General features: G+C 41.7%; 2 protein-coding genes across 3 annotated transcripts; one reads left to right on the top strand and one right to left on the bottom strand.

Annotated features, from left to right (window-relative positions):
- Window positions 1-1,958: 1,958 nt before the first annotated feature.
- On the top strand, window positions 1,959-10,348 carry NEU4 (neuraminidase 4). Its single transcript, XM_060767975.2, has 4 exons — window positions 1,959-2,160; window positions 4,584-4,789; window positions 7,274-7,529; window positions 8,073-10,348. Exons 2-4 carry the CDS (start codon window positions 4,589-4,591, stop codon window positions 9,137-9,139), a joined length of 1,524 nt encoding a protein of 507 aa, XP_060623958.2. The 5' UTR covers window positions 1,959-2,160; window positions 4,584-4,588; the 3' UTR covers window positions 9,140-10,348.
- A 3,225-nt stretch (window positions 10,349-13,573) lies between these two features.
- TM4SF19 (transmembrane 4 L six family member 19) lies at window positions 13,574-23,176 on the bottom strand. Of its 2 annotated transcripts, XM_067465936.1 has the most exons (5): window positions 23,000-23,176; window positions 17,099-17,290; window positions 16,281-16,358; window positions 15,437-15,597; window positions 13,574-14,259 (listed from the first exon to the last, which is right to left on the bottom strand). In XM_067465936.1, the coding sequence occupies exons 2-5, from the start codon at window positions 17,273-17,275 to the stop codon at window positions 14,070-14,072; spliced, it is 606 nt and encodes a 201-aa protein (XP_067322037.1). In that variant the 5' UTR covers window positions 17,276-17,290; window positions 23,000-23,176; the 3' UTR covers window positions 13,574-14,069. The 2 variants fall into 2 exon arrangements, with proteins under 2 accessions (XP_067322037.1, XP_060623959.2); XM_060767976.2 differs by lacking the exon at window positions 23,000-23,176 and having other exon boundaries at window positions 17,099-17,294.
- Window positions 23,177-25,851: the final 2,675 nt, after the last annotated feature.

The raw sequence follows: 25,851 nt of genomic DNA, 5'->3' as shown, positions 1-25,851 counted from the left end.
TAGAATGGCCAAATAATGCATCACCAGTAAAAGGTAATGGGGATTCCAGTGCGTTCTCCCAAACAAGGAAGAAATTTTGAGTTTCCCTGAATGGGGCCTGTTAAATTCCCCTGTGTTAGATCATTTTAGAGACATTAAAGAGTGGGCATTTCTGTGGGCAGTCTCAAAATGAGACTCAATGCTCCTTTTCTTGCCAGTAATCCTCTTGCATGAAAATTTTACAATAATTTTTTTTTAAAAAAAGTTTATTTTTCAGGAATTGCACAATTTTGATATATTACCACTTCACTGTGACTTCACTGTGACTTCACTGTGACTGTATCCCCCTCCCACTTCTGCAATTGCGAAGTTTCCCTTTTTGAAAAAAAAAAAAGAAACAATGTGGAATGGACAGGGACTATGCTCACCCATGTGATAGCTCAGAATGAGGAGGATTTGTGATGGGGTGAATATATTATCTGTTTTCTTTGTAAATGGAGCAGAGTGAAACACTATGGTAGGAAGATGATTTCCCCCTCCCCACTCTCATGGGAGGATGTCTTAAAATTCATTTGCCTCTTGGCAGAGACCTACCAAACTACATCCTGACTTACAATTATCTCTTTTGCTGAACAATTTTTCATTGTTATTGTCATTCTCTTGTCACGTTGTTCTCAGGAGTTCAGTTCCGGTTCTGAAAATATGTAGTTGTGATGTTTGGAACACATGTGTAAGAGTTAGATAAAACCAATGCCTTCCACATTATCATTAGGTTGTTATCAAAAGTGAGCCAAATAAAATTATCAACTATCTGCATGATCCAAATCCTCAGGGATAGGTATCCTTGCTAGGAAGAGGAGCACATGGTACTGCTTGCCACAGAGATGTTAAAGGTGAGAATCCTAACAGGAGAAAGAGAATAATTCAGGCATGGGTAAACTAGGGCCCGGGGGCCAGATGCGGCCCCCTGGATGCTTACCTCAGGCTCTCCTAATTTTCCCTGTCCTCTTGGCAGAAAGACATGGCGGCCTGCCCCGTCTTTATGCTAAAAAGATGGGGGAGAAAGGCACATAGCATCTGAAAGCCCTCTGGAATGTTCTTAGCCATAATGTGTCTTGACCTCCTTCCAGCATAAGGATGGTGCAAGCGGCTCCATCTTTATGCAAGGAGGACAGCTTGAAGAAGGCATGCGGTGGCCGAGAACCCTCCGGAGCACTCTCAACAGTGGCCTGTCTCACCCTCCTCCCAGAATAATACCAAGAGGGCAGCCCAGGGATTGTGGGGGAGGATGGGGAGAGGGATCGGGGCAGTTGTCACATGTCCCATCTCACTCCCGGTATAAGCATAGGCGAGCAGCCCTGTCCTTATGCTGGAGGACAACCTGAGGATGACCTAGGCCCTGCCTTGGCCCCTCCTGGCCTCGCCCTCTCCTGCCCACTCCCAGGCCATCCCACCCAGCGTGTGCCCGCCCAGCTCATCCCACCCAGCTCCCTGCCTCTTTGCCCAGCTTTCCTAGCCAAGCCTGCAGTACAGCCCCAAGACAAAAAAAGTTGGCCCATGCTTGTAATAATTCATCAGAACCTAAAACATACACAGAGATTCAAAGCCAGACTTTTAATGGCTCAATATTCAGAAATCTTATTGACTGGTTGATTGGTGAGTTTAGCTTTATTTCTGTTTTTCCCTTCAAATTTATGAAGAGATTTTGGAATTAGAGAAAGTTTGTATAGAATAATACACTGACTAAAATCCTCCACCCTGGTCTTGCAGCTTGTGATCTCCCAGCTAGTTTAAGAAATGAATGAACTGATGAATGGGGAAAAGAAAGGGAAAGGAATGGCCATGGGCACCTGCATATGAACATTGCGGCCGGGTCCTCACTGTAGTCTGACAGTGAAGTCTTTGTGCTTCCCTTGTTGATTGAGCTACTGGCTGCTGGCTCAGTGCTTTTCTCCAATCATGAAACATCTAGCAAGCCCACTGGGTTGGAGGGAAAGGGAAGGTGGTGGGGTTTTTAGAGGACAAATAAAATAAGGCATCACAAAAGTGGGGAAGGAAGCTGCAGAGATTGCACCAGTCAGCAAAGTGGCATGTGGCCACAAACAGCATTCAGATGAAGGCAGACCAATGAAGATAACTATAGGGACAAAATACAGGACACCAGCCAGGAAGTGGGACCAGGTTTGTAGCTTCACACTTTTTCTTTGCTTCCCCAGCCATCCTTTTGATGTCCCTTTCCTTCTTATTATCTTTGGGGCACGCTTGGGGGACTGTGATTTGCCTTCCCCATTCCTAATGTCATTGGAGAAGGAAGAAGAGAAGATAGTACGGTGCCAGATAGGCACTGTACAAAGGATAGATATAAGTCTGAATGCAGGCAATTTATCATATTTCATCTTGCTGCTTGTACTTGATTGAGAAGCAAGTGATTTTATGAATTTTAGCAGTGCATTCATTTATTAGTCTGTTCCTGTTTGTGAGTGCTTGTCTCCTTAAAAGACTATCTAGAAGTTTATATTTTATATTTTGTCCCCCTAACATGATTGATTGCAGTATAACAGACAGCAATGCAGGAACTGCATATGGGAGTAGTGGAAGGAGAAGATTTTAGCAAAACTTAGGATCAGAAAATACTCCACTCCACATCTCTTTTTCCCTTGAGCTACCATTGCAAATAGTGCAGGGTGCAGAAGCTAGCATCATGTTAGTTGCTATTGGAAAGCAGTCACAGTACAGTTACTGAATAGCTGATATTGTTTTGTATGATATGCATCTTATTTACAGGTACATAGACTGAACACAGATTTAGCCAGAAGACCTAAACACTCCAGCAGCAAATAAAACTAACATCTGACCTTGATAGAAAGGCAGCTCTCTGAAAAAGCACTTTCCAGAATTCAGAACTAAAAAGCTGGAAAGAGGAAAGTATATCTTAGTCTAACTTTTTCAGATGTGTCTATTTTCCTAATAACTGTGTTTCTGACTCTTAAGATCATTTCAAATGGTTTTTCTTCTGAGCCCTCTTCTGATTAGCTTTTCACAGGGGGCTGAAATTGACAGCATGTGCTGGTTTTGCCCAGGTCATCTATGGAGCCTGCCAACTCTCATCAGACACCCTCGCTATGGCTCCGTGGGTAAAGAAGGGAGGAGCCGGTGCATGTGCCACTAGGGCAACATGGGAGGGCTCCCATGTTGCCACTGGAATGCATAGGGGGAAGCTGTGCACTCCACACTTCCCCTCATCTGATTGCCCTTAGCTGGAGCAGGGCGATGTGGGATATGGGACACCGGGTTGGTTCCCTATGCCCCTCAATGAAGCAGAGCACCTTCAGCAGCCATGTGACAAAGTTGCAATTTCTGTTCAAATCCATATATTTTAAAATAAGCCAATCTGGTTATTTGCCTAAGACAGCAAAATAACTTAGACTGATACTACTGAAAGGATTTTTTAATAGAGACCTACATATTGGCCAAAAGGAATGGATGGCTGGAAGTGGAAAAAGTACTTTAGAGGTCGGTGTGCAGTTAATCCACTTCCCACAAATGTAACACTCCAATTTTTGCAGAGTTCATGAAATAATATTTTGTACATATGATAGCAGAATATAGCAGAAGCTAAAGTTGGAACATATGGCTAGCAAATAATAGGGAGGAAAAATAAGAAAACTTAAATTTATTGTTTCAGGAAATCCATTCAACTATAGGTTATGGCTAAATAAATCTAGACTTGGACTGAAGGCTTTTTGGTGTCCTGCCCTGCTATTAAGGTCACTCTTACACATTTTAATCTAAAGTCAAATTTGACTTGTAAGCCATACTGATCTCTTACCTGAAATCACACACAGATGGTATGTGGGTCAATGGTGCAAGGGCAATGGGAAGGGGATTTTGGCAGCTCTCTCCTCATTCTACTCTATCAATTTGTCATGGAGACCTGTGCATCGTGAATTCTCAAAAACTCTTTAAAGGATGCTGAATGTAGAATGGGAGTCAAAGGGGGCTATGTGGTCCTTGTTTGCCTCCAAAACAGGAGGCATTACTTGACACTCACACCAAATCTCACTCTCCATATGGTGCCGAGCCTACTCTCATTATCTGAGAGGGGAAAAATGAAAGTATAACCTTAGGAAATGAAGAAGGCTATAAAGACTTGCAGTTGTGGTATGCCTTCAGGTCACTTTTGATTTCTGGCTACTTTAAGACAAACCTATCATGATTTTTTCTTGGCATACTTTGTACAGAGGGGTTTTTCCCTTGCCTTTTTCTGAGAGAGACACAGTGTAACTTCTCAAGGTTGCCCAGTAGGTTTTCACAGTCCAGTGGAGGTTCAAATCCTGGTCCCCAGATTCCTAGTCCAAAACTCTGATCACTGCACCATGTCAGCTCTCAGCATTGCAAATCACACGTAGATCTAGAAGAGGAATTAGGGGAAAGCATCAGAGTCTACCCGCATATTGTTCAACCAACTGGTTGAGTGTACTTGCGATGGTATTGTCGCTTAATGAACAATATCATGCCTAGAGGAAATGATTGTTAAACCTATTAGACACATCCAGGATCCAGTCTCTTTATCTGATATCTTTGGGATTTCTCTTTTGCTACAGTTGCAATGGGGTCTCGCCATTTCCCGGCCCGGACTGTCCTGTTTGAAAGGGAGACAAGCGGAGTGACATACCGAGTGCCAGCGCTACTCCACATCCCATGTGTAGCCAAACTGTTGGCTTTTGCAGAAGAGCGCCTGAGTGTTGATGATGCCCATGCCAACCTCCTGGTGCTGCGGAGAGGCACATTCTATAAGAACTTTGTGGAGGTAAAACAGAACAAAAGCACTTCTTTTGGAATTGTTAGTTATGGCTGAAAACCTTAGAGAAGAAATATGGAAAATTTGCCTTGTCTCTATAGTTGTTTCTTTGCCAGCTCTTTTGTTGTTGGAGACAATATGCTTTGTACCACACTTGTATAGCAAACAGAGTGTTCCAGACTGAGCAGTTGGACAGATAAAGAACAGTCTTCCCACTCACCATATTTAGATCCTGCTGCAACCTGCTCATTTTGGTTTGCGCCACACATTGGGCGCATTATAGTTTATGAATGCGGTAGAGCACAGTAAGAAATGTGTGGCCTTGGCCGGGTCAAGGGCTTGACCAATGATAAGTGAAAGGCTAACTAGACTTCATAGACAGCCCTTTTTCTGATTTCAAAGAAAGACAAATTGCTCAACAGTTTTTCAAAAATTTGTTTTGTTCTTCACATTTTTAGCATTTCTGGCAGTGTATGGAGCATCTGGAAGGTTCATCCCAACATCATGTGTGAGCGTACTTCTTGGGTTGGCTGTGGGAGGTGTATCGCACTTGCACACGCAAAGAAGGGAGGACCCGGTGCAAGTGCCACTAGGACAACACGGGAGGGCTCACATGTTGCCACTGGAATGCATAGGGGGAAGCTGTGCACTCACACTTCCCCTCATCTGATTGAGCCTGGTACTTAACTACTATAATATTACACTAAAGTATCTTATTACATTACCTCTTGATTGTACTTTATAAAAAAAAGCTCAATGGTAATGGGCAAAAATTACTTTTTAAAGTGTTGCATGAGACTGAATATGAGATGTAATCAGTGGAAGGAGAAAGGGAAACGATACAATGTAGGAAAGGAAGGAGGTAAATCCAACAAGAGAGGACTAGATGCAAACTCATAAACCTGCAGATACAAGCAAAACAAAGAATTGAAAAGTGTTTGAGGCAGTTTAGTTGCAAACAGTTTGGATTTCCTTAGGTTTTCTTTGTCTCCCTGCGTCAGTCCTGTGCGAGAGCCACAGTTTAACTCAGTTTGGATGGATTTCCTTCAGTTTCTTTTCTCTCCCACGTCAGTCCTGGGTGGGAGCAGCAGTTTAACCCAGTTTGGATGGATTTCTTTCCTTTGCTCCCCCTTCTGGAATAAAACAACTACTTTCAAAGTAAAGACCACCCAATGAAACAGGGGAAAAAAACCACTTTGAAACCATTAACGAAGGATTCGGAAGTCTCGGAAGTTTTGAAAAGTTTTGAACTTTTTTTCTGTGAAAATCGGAATTGACTTTCGAGCCAAACCACCAGCTCCCCCTACATCCGAAATGAGTTTTGAACCATATTTTGGATCAAATAAGCCTACTAGTTAGCTACCTAACCACAGTAGCTATGTAACAATAGTTTCATAACTACATAGTAGGCATGTGCAATCCATAGGTCTAAATGGTTCTAAAGTACTTACAAACTAGAGGGCGCTGGTGCTTTGCTTCTAAAGTGTTGCTAAAGTTCTGGTGGTGAAAATTTCAGAACTCTTAACAAAACTTTCAAAACTTCATTATTATTTTGTTATGACAGAACCAATTAGAAACTGTCACTTATAACAAAATTTTGAAAGTTTTGTTAGAGTTCTGAAATTTTCACCACCAGAACTTTAGCAACACTTTAGATGCAAAGCACCAGTGTCCCCTAATTTTGTAAGTACTTTAGACCCATTTAGAACTATGGATTGCCCATGTCTACTACATAGTGTATGACCACCTTATGTGCAGGACCAGGGCCAGTGGTTTCACCTTCACACATCCACAACAAAGGAATTTTCTAAACCCTTCAGTGTGATTCTATTGAATCCTTCCTGTCCACAGGAAGTCATTCATTTTAATAGATCTCACTATTATCTTCAGTTTCTAATTTCCATGGTATATCCAGAAATATGTCCCCTGCAAATATGGGGGCTGTATTTTACTGTTCACTGACTTGACCGCACTTTCCAGGAGTCAACAAGTATGATGGGCTCGTGCTGGTCTACTATGGAAGCAGCACATGAACATTCCCAGTCCTTCTGATGAACAATTTCCAGTGCAACAACCAGAAGTAGGATTCTTGTTGCAATTCGTCCTCATGAGAGATTGCTCATGCAAAGAGGTAGTGGAACACAACTGGTTGCTTTCCAATTGACAAGCAAATAGACTTCCCATAGCAATAATATCCAGTTCTTGTGGGTTTTTTCGGGCTATATGGCCATGTTCTAGAGGCATTTCTCCTGACGTTTCGCCTGCATCTATGGCAAGCATCCTCAGAGGTGAGGTCTGAATAATATCCAGTTTGCTAGATATTCTCTCCTATATTTTCACTGGCTTCAGCTTTGGATTTGGTCTCTTGGTTGGATAAGCAACACTATGTATTCATGGGTTTTATTTCACAACAATTTTCATAAGCAAGTTCTAAACCAACAAGAGTAAGAAAGTAAGTGAAGTTCCTATCTTCTTTTGCTATTTCTTTGTCAGTGGGAAGACATGCGAGCCCTTGAAACTGCAACTCTGCCACACCATCGCTCTATGAACCCTTGCCCCATCTATGATGAGCTTACTGGCATGGTCTTCCTGTTTTTCATTGCTGTCCTGGGCAGGACCCCTGAAGCCTTCCAGATCATCACAGGCGAAAATGCTGCTCGTCTCTGCTATGTGTCTAGTTCTGACCAAGGCATCAGCTGGAGCCACGTGACGGACCTCACCCAGCATGTTATTGGCAGGGCCATTGATGGTACAAAAACTTTGGTAGTAGTAGCTGACATAAGGGTTGAGGGGATATTTTTCTTCTACACTTCTCTGAGATTTTGTGACATAAATATTTTAAGAAACATAAAAAGAGGGAAGACTGAACCTGACAAATCTTCTGGAGGGATGGCTGTAACAGTTTACTACAATAAAAATGATGGGATGTTTTGGCATGTTTAGTTGATGGTTTAACAAATTTGATCACATCCATTTGGTGTCTAATAAAGACAGTTGTTTACTGGCCCATTACACAAGCAAGCCTGGGATTTCTGTTGCATTACTACTGTGCAATTTTTTAAAACTGTATTTGAATCATCACTAACTGTCTCTTTGCATTCCTCTGCTATATTACTCCACCTTTCACTTTTTTGGGGTGCTATTTCAATGTGTATAATCCGGGGAGAACACTTCATATTTGTGACGAAATATGTCTCTGCCTCTGCCATAATAAATCTTGGATCTTTGCTGTTTCTCAAGAGCCTTTATAGCAGTAGCTGTTCTTAACTATCCCTTTTCCTTTTCGATACAGATTGGGCCACTTTTGCACTAGGCCCCGGCCATGGCATTCAGCTCAAATCAGGTCGCCTCCTATTGCCTGCCTATGCTTACCACATCGACTGCAGGGAGTGTTTTGGAAAGCTCTGCAAGACAACCCCACATGCTTTCACATTCTACAGTGATGACCATGGACAGAGTTGGCAATATGGTGAATTCATTCCAAACCTGCAGACGGTTGAGTGTCAGATGGTATCAGTGGATGAGGAAGATGGAACCAATATGCTGTATTGCAATGCCAGAAGCCCGTTGGGTTTCCGGGTGCAAGCACTCAGCACGGATGATGGAGCCGTGTTTCACGCAGGGCAGCTGGTGCAGAGGCTTGTAGAAACCCCTCATGGCTGCCATGGCAGCATCATTGGGTTCCCAGCACCACTTTATTATATGCATGGCAATGTCTGCAGATTCCAGAAAACAACATGGCCAGCTAAAGGTATAAACTCTTTATTGCAGCCCGAAACTGATGAGAGACCTAAGCCCTTTTCACCTACCATTTCCGTATGCAGTCAGCTTATAGGTGGCCAACAGCAACAGAAAAAATTTGCATCACTCAGAACTTGTAGTCCCAAACACAACATAATTCCTGATCACATCACCTCGGATACAGCCAACATCAGTGAAGATAATCAGGGAGGCAGAACTATTTCCCAATCAGGTATTATTTTCCAAATCCCCACATGGGTGCTTTATTCCCACCCGACAAGCTCCAGATCCCGAGTCAACTTAGGGATTTACCTCAGCACATTTCCCAGGGATGCTGAAAGCTGGTCTGAACCTTGGATTATTTATGAAGGGCCCAGTGCCTACTCAGACCTGGCTTACATTCAGCTGCCTTACTCAGAGGTCTCTATCACTGGGATCCCAGCCATAGCTTTTGCCTGCCTGTACGAGAACGGGGTGAGGACCCCCTATGAGCAGATCTCCTTCAGCATGTTTACCCTGCATGAAGTTCTTCAGAACATTCCTCTAGCAACGTCTTCTGCCCGACTGAAGAAGCCAGAAGATGGAAAAAGAAAGAAAAGGAGTTGCGTGCTCTTCTAAAGCTCAGATCTGAGGACCAGACAAATGAGTGCACAGATCCAAACTGATCACGAGAAAGTAAGTCAAGGATTCTTCACTCCCATTTGGGCATTGACATGGAGAGCTTGGGATTTTCATGGGAACTGCAAAATGTAGACATAAAAAGAGAGATAATAAAAAGAAAAAGAGAAAGCAGGAGATGAAAACAATAATGTCAGAGTTGTACATATGTTTATTTGGGGTAGGTTGTCTTTAGGCTCTCCAGATTGATTCATCAGGCTCTCTGTGGTCATGAACTAATTAGAAACTAAAGCAGTAAAAGAGCCCCTGGTGGCACAGCAGGTTAATCTGCTGAGCTGCTGAACTTGCTGACCAAAAGGTCAGCATTTCGAATCCAGGGAGCAGGGTGAGCTCCTGCTGTTAGCCCCAGCTTCTGCCAGCCTAGCAGTTCGAAAACATGCAAATGTGAGTAGATCAATAGGTACCACTTCAGAGGGAAGGTAACGGCACTCCATGCAGTCATGCTGGCCACATGACCTTAGAGGCGCCTGAGGACGGGCTGTTCAGCTTAGAAATGGAGATGAGCACCACCGCCAAGAATTGGACATGACTGTACTTAATGTCCAAGGGAAATGTTTACCTTTACCTTAAGGCACTAAAAGAAAGGCAAGTTGATTTATTTTTCCATTTGAAAACATAAGTCATTCTATTTTAACATTAAACCCATCTCTATTCAGGATGAAATTTAGAGGCCTCTTAGTGGGCCCCTAAATCTCTGTGGGAAGGATGTAGTGGGTTTCTCACAACAGCCTATGTCAGTGTGGAGATAAATTCAGGTGTTGCATAAAAAGTGGCACACAAATGGGGCTACATGTGGATTTTTTTCATATCAGTATTCATAGGGCAGCTATTGTCCTTTAAATGAAAAACAATGCAAGGTGAGCAGAGCCTATGGATTTTTTAATATGAGATATTGACAGACAGTGTATTTTTATGTACATTTTTCCAGTGGATATTCATATGAGAGTTTCATCTCTGCATCAATGAACGTTCTTTTAAAGTACATATGAAAATGCATATAACCATACATATCCTTTAATGTATGTTCTCACAAAACATGCCTTTGTAAACACATTGTTCTAAAATATATGTTTTGAAATAAATGTTGGTACATTCTTTTGAGCAGGAAACTGAGTGGCAAAATTAAAAATACAGAAAACTTTATGCAAACTTTTTCTCAGAAATCCACTTGGTCTTCCGCTCCCATAGTGTCGCTGCTCCAAGACAGGTTTAAAAGACTGAAATACATCTCTGTGAAGTATGGAAAGTGACCTATTTCCTACAGCAGCTTCTCGTTACTGCTTTGTGGGATAAATTGCCTCCTGGCAATGATGACAGAGCTTCTCTGAATGCAAATAATGTCATAACTTCAGGAGAAGAATTTTCCGCAGGATTGCATCTAAATTCTCCTTGCTACCTAGCTCAGATCCCATGAATGAAGAGCTCATTTTAGCTAATGTAATTCGCAGTTTTGAGATATATATATCAAAAGACACACTTATTTCTTATCTAATGTGAATCTGAGGGACAGAGAAAGTTGTCTTTAAACTCAGCTTTTAAAGGAAAAATTTTGAGCATCCATGGCACTGCTAAATTGGGCCTGCCATCTGCTGGCCAATACCTGTTAGTTCAATCTAGCAGAAAATTCCTACTCAACTAAGTACAAGTTTAGTATCTGTTATCCAAAATGCTTGAGACTAAAAGAGATTTGGATTTCAATTTTTGGAATAGTTATATTTACATTTATAGATACCTTGGAGCAGGGACCCAAATCTAAATAGAAAATTCATTTCTGTCTGGGTTGTTGTGAGTTTTCCAGGCTGTATGTCCATGTTCCAGAAGCATTCTCTCCTGACGTTTCACCCATATCTATGGCAGGCATCCTCAAAGGTTGTGAGGACTGTTGGAAACTTGATAAGTGGGGTTTATATATCTGTAGAATATCCAGGGTGGGAGAAAGAGCTCTTTTCTGTTGGAGGCAGGTGTAAATGTCGCAACTGGCCGCGTGATTAGCACTGAATGGCCTTACAGCTTCAAAGCCTGACTGGCTGTTGCCTGAGGAGATCCTTTGTTGGGAGATGTTAACTGGCCTTGATTGTTTCCTGTTTGGAATCCCCCTGTTTTTTAAGTGTTGCTCTTTATTTATTGACCTGATTTTAGAGGTTTTTTCAAACACTGGTAGCCAGATTTTGTTCATTTTCAGGTTATTCTCCTTTCTGTTGAAGTTGTCCATATGCTTGTGGATTTCAGTGGCTTCTCTGTGTAGCCTGACATGGTGGTTGTTAGAGTGATCCAGCATTTCTGTGTTCTCAAATAATATGCTGTGTTCAGGTTGGTTCATCAAGTGCCTGCCATAGATGTGGGGAAAGGTCAGGAGACAATGCTTCTGGAACATGGCCATACAGCCTGGAAAACTCACAAGAACCCTGTGATTCCGGCCATGAAATCCTTCGACAACATATTCATTTACGTCATTTATGTTTATGCATGAAAGCAAGTCTGTGTTACTTGAACCATCAGAAAGTAAAGGTGTCTCTATTTCAGCTACCTATGTGGACAATTTTGGATTTTGAAGTATTTAATATTTCAGACATCCAGATAAAGGATGCTTAATCTGTCCTTGGAGAAGTTATTCTGGACAACTCCCAGAGTCCACTGTGGTTGTTAGCAGATTGTGGAAGGTATCACTCACAGGGTAACATTTCCAAGCTCATTGTAGTACCAGGCTCAGCCTTTCAAACACCTCTCTCAATATTGGTTCTTGTTTTTTTTACCAACTTTCAAACCCAAAGTCTTTTCCAGTTCAGTGTCTTCCACAGTCTTTCGTTGCTCTTCTCCTCCACATGGAGAAGAGAACTTGTGGTTTTACAGCTGCTATTAGACTACAACTCCCACCAGCCTATTAACAATTTATTTATCCCATCCTTTATCATGAAATCTCAACATGGCACATGGAGCCCCCGGTGGCGCAATGGGTTAAACCCTTGTGCTGGTAGGACTGATGACTAAAAGGTTGGCTGTTCAAATCCAGGGAGCGGGGTGAGCTCCTGTCTGTCAGCTCCAGCTTCTCATGCGGGGACATGAGAGAAGCCTCCAACAGGATGGTAAAACATCCAGGTGTCCCCTGGGCAACATCCTTGCAGACAACCAATTCTCGCACACCAGAAGCGACTTGCAGTTTCTCAAGTCACTCCTGACATGAAAAAAAGAGAGCATGGCACATTCATTTATTAAATATATTTATAATATTTACAATCAAATACAGAGGAAAGAATGTGTTAAGTCACCTGAAGACTTATGGTGATCCCATACATTTCACAGGTTTTCTTAGGCGAGGAATAGGCAAGAGGTGGCTTTGTTGGTTACTTCTTCCAAAATATAGCCTACAGCACTTGCTATTTATTGGCAGTCCCCCATCCAACTCTCCCTGAATCCCTCAATATTAGGATGGAAGATTAAACCAGACAATCTGGTACAAGTGGGGCTTGGTTATTCGATTCATGCCGCCTTTATATACATCTTTCCCTTCAGAAAAATCAAAAACTCTTTCATCTTGAGTTTCAAACCAACATTTTGGTCAGGAATTAAGAGCCTGAGGTGCTCAGGAAGTATAAATAAATAAATATTTCAGAAACATCTTAAGCAATAACCTCAAGTCAGCTTTTAGCTCTGTGGTACAATAAGAGCTCTTTTAGTGGTTCTGATTTCAGTCTACATTTCCTGACAGTGGCTGTCCAATGAAGACAGGAAGACAATGAAATATACCTTCTCAACCTTCCTAATGCCGTGACCCCTTAATACAGTTCCTCATGATGTGGTGACCCCCAACCATAAAGTTATTTCCGTTGCTACTTCATAATTGTGCTACTGTTATGAATCATAACGTAAATGTCTGATATGTAGGATTTATTTTCATTCAATGAACCAAATTTGGCACAAATACCCATTATGTCCAAATTTGAATACTGGTGGGGTTGGGGGGGGGGGTTGATTGGCAAAAGTATGATAACTGGGACCCAATGCCGAGACAGCACAGCGAGTGAGAGACGTAGGTGCGACAGTGTCGTGGCAAGATAGTTTGCCAGAAAAGGGGGGGGGGGCAGAAAGGGGGGGCAACAAACAGCCAAGCATAGTGCTTAAGGCTATCCGGATATTGTATGCAAACATGTTCAAATACATAACGTATTTGCTTCTCTAATTCTGACCCGCGTTGTGCAACCAGCATTGGGCCCCAGCTATCATACTTTTGCCCACCAATGATTGAATTGAACCAAAATTGTCACACAGAATTGTCACGACCAACAGAAAATACTGGAAGGGTTTGGTGGGCACTGACCTTGAGTTTTGGAGTTGTAGTTCAGAGAGCACTGTGGACTCAAACAATGATGGCTCTGGGTCAAACTTGGAATGAATACTCAATATGCCCAAATGTGAACACTGGTGGATCTTGGGGAAAATAGACCTTGACATTTGGAAGTTTTAGTTGCTGGGATTTATAGTTCACCTACAATCAAAGAACATTCTGAACCCCACCAATGATAGAATTGGGCCAAACTTCTCACAGAGAACTCCTAGGAACAACAGAAAATACTGTTGTTTTCTCGTGGTCTTTGGTGACCTCTCTGACACCTCCTTGCGACCCCCAGGTTGAGAAACACTGTCATAGAAGGCTAGCCATTAGAAACACTGACATGGGAGTTACTTTGGCTTCTGCCTTCCAAGTAGGTGATCTGGACTGAGTGAGGGAGATCACTTTTTAATACTCACCACCATTTGTTTCAGATCTTCCCTTGTTGGAATTGAGATAGAGGAAAGAAGACCATTAATCTAACAGATGGGAAGCTAACAGAGGCAGACCATAAGTTGCAAAACACTGCTGAGTCCATGTTACCTATTTCTTCTTAGATAAACCGCAGAAACATCCAAAGCAGCTATTGAGGATAAGGAGAGCAGCCAGGATCATCTCCACAACGTTGATGATAAGGAGGGCAGAGAAGAAATAGACATTCCAGGCCACAACGTTCTGTGGCTCGATGCAAACAGATTTCCAAAGGGAGGGATCGTACAAGTAATTCTGAGACCTAAAAGAAATGGATTTCAAATGAAAAAAGTTGTAGGAGCAGAGAGCCAATATGTTTTCTAAGAGTTCAAATAATTAGATGTTCTTTTTGTATGCTTCTGAAATGCTAGTTATAATCTTGGGTTTATGCAATTTTTTATATTTCAGCTTTCACCTCTGAGTATTCTTTGCATATAGATTCATGGGGGTACCATAAATTCTCAGGCTACCCAGGCTACTTCAGGATTAGGTGCAATCCAGAACTACGAATCCAACTTTTAAGGTGGGACAGGCTATAAACATTTAAAAATACATAATACGTATGTACATGAGTTCCCCTGATGAGCTGCTGAACTTGCTGACCAAAAGGTCAGCAGTTCAAACCAGGGAGCAGGGTGAGCTCCCACTGTTTGCCCCAGCTTCTGTCAACCTAGCTGTTCAAAAACACGCAAAGGTGAGTAGATCAATAGGTACTGCCTCGGTGGGAAGACAAAGGCACTCCATGCAGTCATGCCAGCCACTTGATTTTAGAAGTGTCTATGGACAACCTGGCTCTTCGGCTTAGAAATAGAGATTTATTTCATTTATTTACAGTATTTTTATACCGCTTTTCTCACCCCTAGGGGGACTCTCGAGATGAGCACCACCCTCCAGAGTCGGACACGACTAGATGTAATGTCAAGAGGAAACCTTTACCTTTTATGTATGTACATATGTACACACACTTACATAGTGAGCTTGGTACAATGCATTCCTAGCAAAATATCTTCATTATAGTAGTTATTCACGTGGAGAGACAACTCCTATGTTTTAGGATTTCTTCTACTCATTGCTCTCCTTTATTCAATTCAAGTTTCTCTGATCACTTGCCACCATCAAGTTCCTCTTTGTTCCTGCACTATTCTGTCCTGCTTGTGGTGGCTATTAGTGCCCATTTGCCACTTGCCTTTCCTCTCAAGCATAGGACAGTAAACAACACATACTATGATATGTTACCTATTTGATATGTTACCTAAGTCTTGAGGTGATAATGTTGTAAAAGGCATAACTTGTGAGTCTGGGTGAATTCAACAACAAAAGAATATTGGGGAGAACTAAAATACGTTGTCTGCATGGAGGAAGGATAAAAGGATAAAACTCTTTTCTGAGAGAGGATCAGGCTTGGCTATAAGTTCGTCATGATTTCCAGGTGCCCTTACCCCATGTCAATGAATGGGTAACCCCACTCCTTTGTCTTCCCTTGACTGGTGGTGAAAACATAGAGACAGAAAGGTCCCTCTGTCAAGCCCACACCCGATATAATAAAACAAGCAGCCGATCCCAGCAAGGCCAGTCCTGATAACACAATGGAGAGAAACATCTGTGGGCAAAAGAGTCACAGAAATTAATCCTAATTACACAATTGTGAACAAATCCAACCCTTAAGCAGCTGAGTGGGGAAAGGAAAGGGCCTGAGGCTGTTAGGGATTATGGGAGTTGAAGTCCAAAACACCTGGAGGGCCCAAGTTTGCCCATGCCTGACATAGACTATGGAAGCAAACAAAGTAGTATTTTTTGCCTGTTTTGTTTCAAGTTCCTGTTTTTCCTTAAGTTCTAACAACCGATCCTAGAGTTCCTGGCTGCTGTGAAGCTGGCTCTACTATTAGGCAAAGTGACCCATGGACATTCAATTGCCAATGAAAGGAGGATTCTACTTCCCGTCCGATCGTGCCTGGAATGGGTCAATGGCATCATTTTGAGTTTAGCCTCAAGCAACGAAATATCTTGAGAATACATGCCAACAGGAGTAGGAATGTTACAGCTCTCCAGATGTTGTTGGACTGCAACTCTCAGCGTTCTTATCATGCTGTTTTCTCTCTCTGGAACCCAAGCCAATCTTTCTTTTGTGTTGGTATGGAGATGTTTCAACTCCCAACAATAACGGCTGACACTATTGCCTTCTATGGAAATGCTGAAATATGCACGGCACAGAATGGGGAATTCCTCAGATGACTCTGCAATGAAACCCTTTCCTTCAGTGGGACGAATCATCCACCACCTTACCTTTTGGCAATTTCCAGAGCTGTTACAGCAACTCCACCTCCATCCAATGCTTGTGATCTGAATTGCAGCGGGGAAAACCTGTGAGAGAGAAGTGATTCAGAGAGTGAACAGCATTCTCCTGTGAACCACAGTCAGAACATAAAAAGGATCCTTTTATCATGCCCCTATTTTCTCTCTTTTCCCACCAAAGCACCCTGAGCTTGTTTAATTAACTGTGTATGCTTTATTTAATTGTGCATCCTTAATTCTCTCTGTTTTTCCTTATATTAGAGCAGGGAACACTCTGGTGGTGCAGCGGGTTAAATTGCTGAGCTTCTGCACTTGCTGACCAAAAGGTTGGCAGTTTGAATCCGGGGAGCAGGGTGAGCTCCTGCTGTAAACACCAGCTTCTGCCAACCTAGCAGTTCCAAAACATGCAAATGTGAGTATATCAATAGGTAGTGCTCCTGCGGGAAGGTAGCGGCACTCCATACAGTCATGACAGCCCCATGATCTTGAAGGCGCCTATGGACAACGCTGGCTCTGGCTTAGAAATGGAGATCAGCACCACCCCCCAGAGTCGGACACAACTAGACTTCATGTCAGGAGAAACATTTACCTTTACTTTGGAGCAGGGAATACATTACAAATATTGTTACATTACAACTGCTATTCTCTTTGACCATTCATTTCCCATGCTGGCTGGGGATGATGGGAGTTTAACAACCTCTGAAGGATCACAGGCAGAGCTAGACAAAATACTTCTTTGGGTCTCAGTTTCTAAAATCCCACAGCCAAAGTGTTCTTGAGAAGGGCAGACTGGAGAACTATTAACTTACCAACAGGCCTCCTCCCCACAGCCCTGGCATGACCATAGCCCTCTTAGCGATCTGGCCCATGTTTAGGTAATGGCTTTTCCAGCTGGGGAAGAGCAGGAAAAGGTTGGCAATGATGGAGAGAAGGCCCAAAATCAGGAGAACTGGACCCAAGGTCCGCGCACATGTCCCCACACACATTCCTAGCAAGCAACCCTATGAAGGCAGAGAAAAGAAGCAGAGGAAAATGAAGAACCTGTTTAAATTCAGAAGAGATATACTGGTGTCCCACCAGCAGCAGTAAATCTAGAAAATCAATTTCTCTACCAGGGGTTTCCAGATAATTTGGACTACCCTTCCCATCATTCCAGTTATTGGCTTTGCTGGCTAGAGCTGACGATGGAACATATAGTCCAAAACATCTGAAGACTTCTGGTTGACGGTGAATAGTCCTGAACTCATTTTTATCACAATCCATTGTAGATGTTTCTCCCAGTGAGAGAACATTTAACATAAGGTCCTTCCACACAACCCTATATCTCAGAATATCAAGGCAGAAAGTCCCACAATATTTGTTTTGAACTGGGTTATCTGAGTCCACACTCAGATAATGTGGGATTTTCTGCCTTGATATCCTGGGATATAGGGCTGCATGGAAGGACCCTCCGTTTCCTTGTGAGGTTTCCTTCCCACATGTAGGAATCTCTCATTACCACCAGATTATCTCTGTTCAGGGAAATGGTTCAACACATATGGTTCTATTCACTTTCACCTGATGTTGTTAGCCTTATATAAGTCATGTAGAAATTGGGGCTATTTTTCTTCTCTTTTTGGAATAAGTAAAAATCAGATATTTGGTAGCTCATTGAATTAATATGCAATGGTGTTACTGTTTAAGATGTTACTCTAGAATTGTTTTCTAACTTGGTAAGTTTTCTCAAAGTGTGTGATTGAAATGGTCAAAAGGATCTCAAGTTAGCCGCCTCTTCCTGTTTTATCATCGTCCTGCTGCTGGAATATTTTGAAGCTAATATGCATATTGTAACTGCGTTTGAGGAAACATTTCAACACATCCTCTGAAGAAGGTTTTCATGAAGACAGTTACATGAGTTTTGAATATTATGCTCTCCTAAGTCAAGTAGAATCAGATCTGTTCTATTCAAAAATATATAAGATAATGTTTGTACTAAGATGTACTGTTTCATCTGTTTCAACTAAATATTACAAACTTTGGTAAAACATGTTACAGTACACATATTTATTATTAATAACAATTAGGTTCGTTTATAGTAAGTTAGATTGATCACTTTTGATATATTGTACATTTCCCTATTTGCAACATAGTACTTTATATATAGAGCAGTGTTTCTCAACCTGGGGGTCGCAGGGGGTGTCAGAGGGGTTGCCAAAGACCATCAGAAAACACAGTATTTTTGTTGGTCATTGGAGTTTTGTGTGCCAAGTTTGGTTCAACTCCATTGTTGGTGGAGATCAGAATGCTCTTTGATTGTAGGTTAACTATAAATCCCAACAACCACAACTCCCAAATGACAAAATCAATCCCCTCCAACCCCACCAGTATTCAAATTTGAGCGTATTGATTATTTGTGCCAAATTTGGTCCAGTGAATTTAAATACATCCTGCATATCAGATATCTACATTACGATTCATAACAGTAGCAAAATTACAGTTATGAAGTAGCAACGAAAATAATTTTATGGTTGTGAGTCACCAGGACTCACAACCAGAAAGAATTTGGGGGGAGGGGGGAGTTTATTATTTTTTTTAGCGAATTATGAAAAGTAGTTCCATAACACAAAATAGTTTAAATAGGAGTATGGTTCATTCTATATTTTATATAGACTTAATTAAATCAATTTTCTCATCTCCTTCATGGGGGGCTTCAAATCTCTCCCATGCTTTAGGCTTTGCCTATTAGTTGTAGGTGGGCCAACTTGGTTGCTTCCACTATATCAGCTATTACTGCAAGTAATGGCTGTGAATAAATTGTCAAAACTTGCTGGAGATACTGCTTGCAGTTCTGGGGGGACTCGTTTAATTTTTGCTTCTCATAGACTTAGCAGGGGGATTTGGTTAACCACTTAAAATGTATGTGTAAACTAGGGTTTTTTTAACCTGAAATTTTTCAGGGTGGTGGTGGTGGTGGTGAACCCCTAACTCCCTCCCTTGGCTACAGCCCTGGGGGTCATCACAACATGAGGAACTGTATTAAGAGGCCATGACATTCAGAAGGTTGAGTATTTCTGTATGTACAAAGCGTGAGATTTGTACATACAGAAACTGATTTCTTCAGTTTTTGATGTTCAGGCCATGGATGCCATTGCTTTTGTAGCCAAAAGTATTGCAACCAACTCTCATACAAAAGGCTTGCAGAAGTATATAAAAATCTTTTAAAAACAAACTTACTGCTATTGCCTAATGAAAAACTTGACCATGCTCAGTGGTCTGGGCAGGAAAAACAGGCAAAGGCATGGACTACAGAACCCTAAACAGCACTCAGGACCACAGGTGGATCTGTTGTGTGGGCAATCTTTTGGGTGCTGTGTTTGCATCTCCTTTATTTGCTCTATATTATAGGATTGTTCTTCTATTCCTACATCCTTTTGCTGAGAGGTCCATCACTGGGGAAACTCATGTAGAACTCAGAATAGCTGGAAGGACTGAGTGATGCAATATATTGTTGTAGGTTGCATTTGCCCCCTTTGAGCCAAGATGCCCCAAAGGGGGCAAATAAGACTTGGAGAGTGTTTCTTCACTGTTCTTTTTCCAATCCTCTCCTTATAAACCCTGTTGTTGACTAGTTTTCTCTTTGCCAGAAGAACAATTCTTCTCCTGTTACTGTGAAGCACTGTATCCAGTGCAAGGGTTCTCCTTCAAGACTATACAACCAGCAACTGACACTAGTTATGAAAACTCATCTTCTATCTCCTCATTCATCCACCATTTTAGTTTGCTTTGTTAAATAAGGGACCCAAAAGCATGTGAAAGTTTGACTAAAACCATGGCTGACCTCAAGAAATGGATTTTTAACTTCCAGCACTTCTTGTCATTGTCCGTGTTGCTGGGATTTACAGTTTGGAGCACTGCCCAATTCACAGTCCTGGCTTAAATCCAATTGCCAGCCCCAGTAAATCCACTATATGCTATGTAATGTAATGTCTAGGTAAATCCTATTCATCTAATGCAGTAGTTCTCAAAGTGTGCTCCGCGGAGCCCTTGGAGCCTCAGCAAAGCATATTGAGGGGCTCCACAGTTCCCTCCTCCTCCTCCCTCTCCAAGGTTTCCATGTTGCCAAAAGCCTTTTTTCCTCACTTTCCTTGCCACCCAGATCCTTTCACCCTCACCTTGTTTGCTTCCAAAACCCTATGTCCCTCCCACTACTCAGAGGGTGCTTTGGTTGTGCCTATTCTGCATGGCAGAAGGGGGTTGGACTGGACGGTCTCTGGGGTCTTCCACTGAAATACTGTTAAGTTTATGTTGGTCAAAAAGTTTGCCCATGGTTGATATAAAGTAGAGTCTCACTTATCCAAGATAAACGGGCCAGCAGAACTTGGATAAGCAAAAATGTTATAAGTTATAAGGATTAAGGAAAAACCTATTAAACGTCAAATTACATTATGATTTTACAAATTAAGCACCAAAACATCATGTTTTACAACAAATCGACAGAAAAAGCAGTTCAATACATGGTAATGTTATGTACGGTAGTAATTACTGTATTTATGAATTTAGCACCAAAACATCGTAATGTATTGAAACAATTGTGGATCCGGGCGGGAGGCAGACTGCGTTGGATATTACAGAACGTTGGATGAGCGAAGGTTGGATAAGCAAGACTCTACTGTATATACGTTATATATCATATAATATATAATTTTTATTGGGGCTTCATGAGAAACTCTGCTTCGGTATAATGTATTGCAGTATTGCAGTTTCATAATGTATGTGGCAGTGTGCATATGGCAATGTGGACTTATATAATGCAGTTCATTGTGGTTAAACTGCATTATGAAACTGCATTATATGGCAGTGTAGATGGGGCATCAGAAAATTATGGTTACATCCTTTATTCTATTTACCTCTGATGTCACCCTAGGTAATTCTGGAAAGATGTATACCTCTTAGCAATATTGCATAGTCCATTGTATTACTGCACCATCCATGTTCATATGGAAGATAAAATACAAGTCTTTCCTGAAAAATGAAGTTTGAGTATGTGTGAAAGGCATGACTCCCAAAAAGTCAGCCAGAATTCTGCACAAACAGACAGAGCATAAATATATCCTCAAGGAGTTATGCCTAGGTTGCCCTTTGCTGGTTTGTTACAATACGGTGGTAATCAAATGGAGATTGTGCATTTATTGTGCAGTACACAACAACATGTAATGATACAATCAAACAATGGACAGTGGCCCCACTTGCATATCTCTGCTTTCATATCTTTCAAATGAATATGATTATGCATTGGCCAAAATTATCCACTCACTGGTTAAGTTATGCATGTATGAGATAGCAACAGAAGGCAGCCATGATTGTGGAGCTCATGCAACCACAAAGTATTAAGAATTGTAGTTAATGTTCTAAGTAGTATGGCTCCAGTGACAAAACAGTGCAGGCAGAAAGACACAATACGAGGGTTGAATGAAAAGTAATGCCTCCACCTTCATTACTTGGGTTTGGATGGGAATATTTTAATAAATCAAACACAGAAATAATCCTTAGAATGTACTCTTTAACTACCACTATTCACTTTTCCACATAATCACCAGATAATTGGATACATTTCTGCCAACGATGAACAAGTTTTCTGAAGTCGTCACGGAAGAAGTCGACACTCTGTTTCCACAACCCATCGTCCACACATCTTCCAATAGCCAAGCAAAGCAATAATATGACCCACATGTTCTTGTGAAATGCCGATTATGCTTGAAATTTCTCTCTGAGGGATATGACGATTGTCCTGAATCAATCTGTCAGCCTTTTGCTTGTGAAACTTGGTGGTTGCTGTCACAGGACGTCCATCTCTTAGTCACGAAAGTCAGATGTTCCCACCTCAACATCTTTAAACTTACTTGCCCAATGATGCACAGTACTCACATCAATACAATCACCATAAACAGCTTGCATTCTCTGATGAATCTCCTTTGGGGTGACACCTTCTGCCAAGAATTCAATGACTGCACATTGTTTAAGTCGCATTGACCGACCGTCTGTACTTCGTATTTTAAGAACAGAACCATACAATGCTAAGGCTTCCCACCAAAATGGAACTGTAGAGGAGAGTCTACTGAACAAGCCAGTACCTGCTGCATACCAGTACTGCCATCTAATAATTCATAATTCATTAAGGAATTATGAAGGCGGAGGGATTACTTTTCATTCAACCCTTGTATATTACCAATCGCAAGGAAGAACTGGCCAAAATTCTGTAGACTTTCCATAAAAATGGGTTGAAACTTACAATGAAGTGTTCAGGACCTGTCTCAGCAAGGAGGAAAAGTGGGCGACTTGGAAGGCGCTGAACAGACTGCGCTCTGGCACCACGAGATGCAGAGCCAACCTTAAAAAATGGGGGTACAAAGTAAAATCCACTACATGCGAATGTGGAGAAGAGCAAACCACAGACCACCTACTGCAATGCAAACTGAGCCCTGCCACATGCACAATGGAGGACCTTCTTATAGCAACACCAGAGGCCAGCTACTGGTCAAAGGACATTTAATAGAATGCAAAGTTTGCAAACTTTGTGTGTAACACGATAAATAAATAAAGCAAGGAAGAAACAAATTATATCACTTATGCAGGCCTAGTTTCCTCTGGCTGAGATTCCATGACTTTTAATTTCAGCAAGCCACCATCGGATGGACCCCAGAACATAAATTCATTCCAACAATTCCACTTACCTTTGAAAAATACAGGAACAATACAGCAATATAGCGGTGAAAAGCTTGTGGTGTATTGTCTTCCCTCCTGCAAAACACAGTTTACTTTACACCATCAACAGCTAGTGTTGCAACAGGCAGCGACTATTCTAACCAAGGCTGCAGAAGCTGACAGCTATTTAAAGTCTTCTGGCTGTGGCAAAGTGTCTATGCATCCACTTCTTTCCCCCCTAAATGGTCATACATGTGACTCCCATTCAGTTTTTGCACATCAGTCATATGCCCCATCTTTCCATGACAAGTCACTCAGTTTATGGGCGAAATAGTCCACATAAGGAAATGTGCAATTGAAGATGATCACCGCTTCTATAAGGAAGTGAATTTATGGATTATTGCATAAGGGACACACTTTTAACAGATCACATGCTCAAACCAAACAAGAGTGCTAATCTAAAAGAATTGCTGTGGCATTTGATTGTAACATCAAAAGGACTGGACTGGGTGCCCCTTGTGGTCTCTTCTAATGCTGATTCTACAAAAAGGTTTATCATCGATTCGCTTTCTAGATGTTCATCAGAAGATGTATAAATGAATTACTCTCAAATTATGGCTCTTCAAATGGTTTGGATTTCAGCTCCAAGAATCCCTAGTCAATGCCCATGAGGCTACGCCTTCTGGGAGTTGCAATCAAACACATCTGAAGGACCAAATGTCGAGCCCTTTACAACGTAGGTTTCCATCTTCTATCATTTAATTGAGAAATAAATCCAGTTGAATTTGGTGGGTCTCTGAGCAGGTATGCATTGGGTTTGCAACGTCCCTTTGTAAGGGGCCAAAGGAATCTTTGCAGTTTGTGTGTCACAGGATAAATGCATCATTGGAGAAAATATGAGAAGGCGATAGTCCATATAAATCAGTCTGTTTTGTTTTTATTTCTATTTTTCTGTGTGTCAGGAACATGAGAAACTGCAAGTCACTTCTGGTGTGAGAGAATTGGCCGTCTGCAAAGATGTTGCACAGGGGACGTCCGGATGTTTGAACCATCCTTGTGCAGGCCTGTAGCGAGGGGGGAGGGGGTTTAGGGGTTCAACCCCCCCCCCCCCGAAATGTTTCAGATTTTTTTTAAAAAAAAAACTGGTTTACTCATGAATTTTAATTGGTTAACCAAATCCCCATGCTAAGTCTATAAGATGCAAAAAATTAAGAGTCCCTCCAGAACTGCAAGCACTATCTCAGGCAAATATTGACAATTTATCCAAACTGTCATTACTTGCAGCAATAGCCGATGTAGCGAAGCAACCAAGTTTTTGGGGGTGGGTGTTGAATGCTCTCATTAAGGAGGCTAGACTTGGTGGAGGTGGTTGACAGGGACGGAGCTGCAGGCTATTGAAGGCTGCTCTGCCCCCTGCTGTGCTCTTTGCTTCAGCATGAGGTAGGAGGCAGGTTTCAACCCCCCCCCCCCCGGTGAAATTTTCAAACCCCACCCCCGAAAATTTCAACCCCTCCCGAAATTTTTTTCTGGCTACAGCCCTGTCCTTGTGGGAGGCTTCTCTCATGTCCCCGCACGTGGAGCTGGAGCTAACAGAGGGAGCTCAACCCGCTCTCTCCAGATTCAAACAGCTGACCCGTTAGTCAACAGTCCTGCTGGCAAAAGGGTTTAACCCACTGCGCCAACAGGGGCTCCTGTCTTTATGCTTCTTTGGGACAAATGGAATCGGGAGATGTGTTGTTCCACCTATCCTCAGTATCTTCCCTATACTTACCTCATTCACTGTATCTTCAAGTATCTCCTTTGCTTCCACAGCCAAATAACACTATAAGGTTTACTGGATTATGTTAGATTTTCAACATTGATAACAAGCACAATTATCATCACCACCCCCTCCCTCCCTCTCTCCTTCTCTCTATCTCTATATATATCTTTAAGAGCAGCCATTGCAAAGGTATTGAAATGGAGTGTTTTTCTGTTCAGTGCAAGTAATTTAATTTTTTAACTAGAGACTTGCTTTGAGCTACTGTGGTTGGTAACTTCTCATGTGAAATTACATCAGCAGGATCTGTCACCTGCATCGAGCCACAAGGAGAGGCAGGTAAATAATAATAATAATAATAATAATTATTATTATTATTATTATTATTATTATTTTACTGACACAGAAACACAGTATGTCACAGCAAACAAGATATATATGCTACATTTCGTATCACAAAATCACAAGTCAAACACTTCCCAAGCATTTAGAACTGTTGTTGTTGTTGTTATTATTATTATTATTATTATTATTATTATTATTATTATCTAGTCTCAGTTTTTGGGTTCTGAGCCTGGGATACTTCTGACCTGGCAACTCATCATGTGATAACAGTATCACCATTTTCCATGATGCTTGCTGGGGTGATGTCATCTAGACGGAGTCCGGTTTTGTGAAAGATAAATGTGGCAACCATGCTTTACAGCCAATCAGTGGCCACTGCATTTGTCTCTGAAAAACACTTTCCCCAAACTTTACAACTCTCCCATGGTCTGATTTCAAAAAGTTTCCAGTTTCACATAGAAAAATATATAATTTGTTTTCAATATTTTAAGGGATTTACTGTCCTAATAATATTGTTCTTCTCGAGGTCCTAAGTTTATTTTAATAGCAACAAACAACATGTGGCATGCAACCAAATTAACTTCCAATTTCTTGGGATACCAATTAGAGAACAACTTCCAACCGCTAGTGTCCACCTGTTAGTTTTCAATATTCCTATATTACAAATTACAATTTATATCACATGCCCCATATTCTTGCTGAGCTTCTCTGCTCCTGGAAAAGAGTGTCAGTGTAAACTAGTTCTTCTTTTCCGGACTGTTCGCTTTAAGCAGTTGA

This window comes from Anolis sagrei, chromosome 3, assembly GCF_037176765.1.
Source record: "Anolis sagrei isolate rAnoSag1 chromosome 3, rAnoSag1.mat, whole genome shotgun sequence".
Lineage (NCBI taxonomy): Eukaryota > Metazoa > Chordata > Lepidosauria > Squamata > Dactyloidae > Anolis > Anolis sagrei.
Note: the sequence above shows the minus strand (reverse complement) of the source record. Positions and strands in the feature narration are given on the sequence as shown.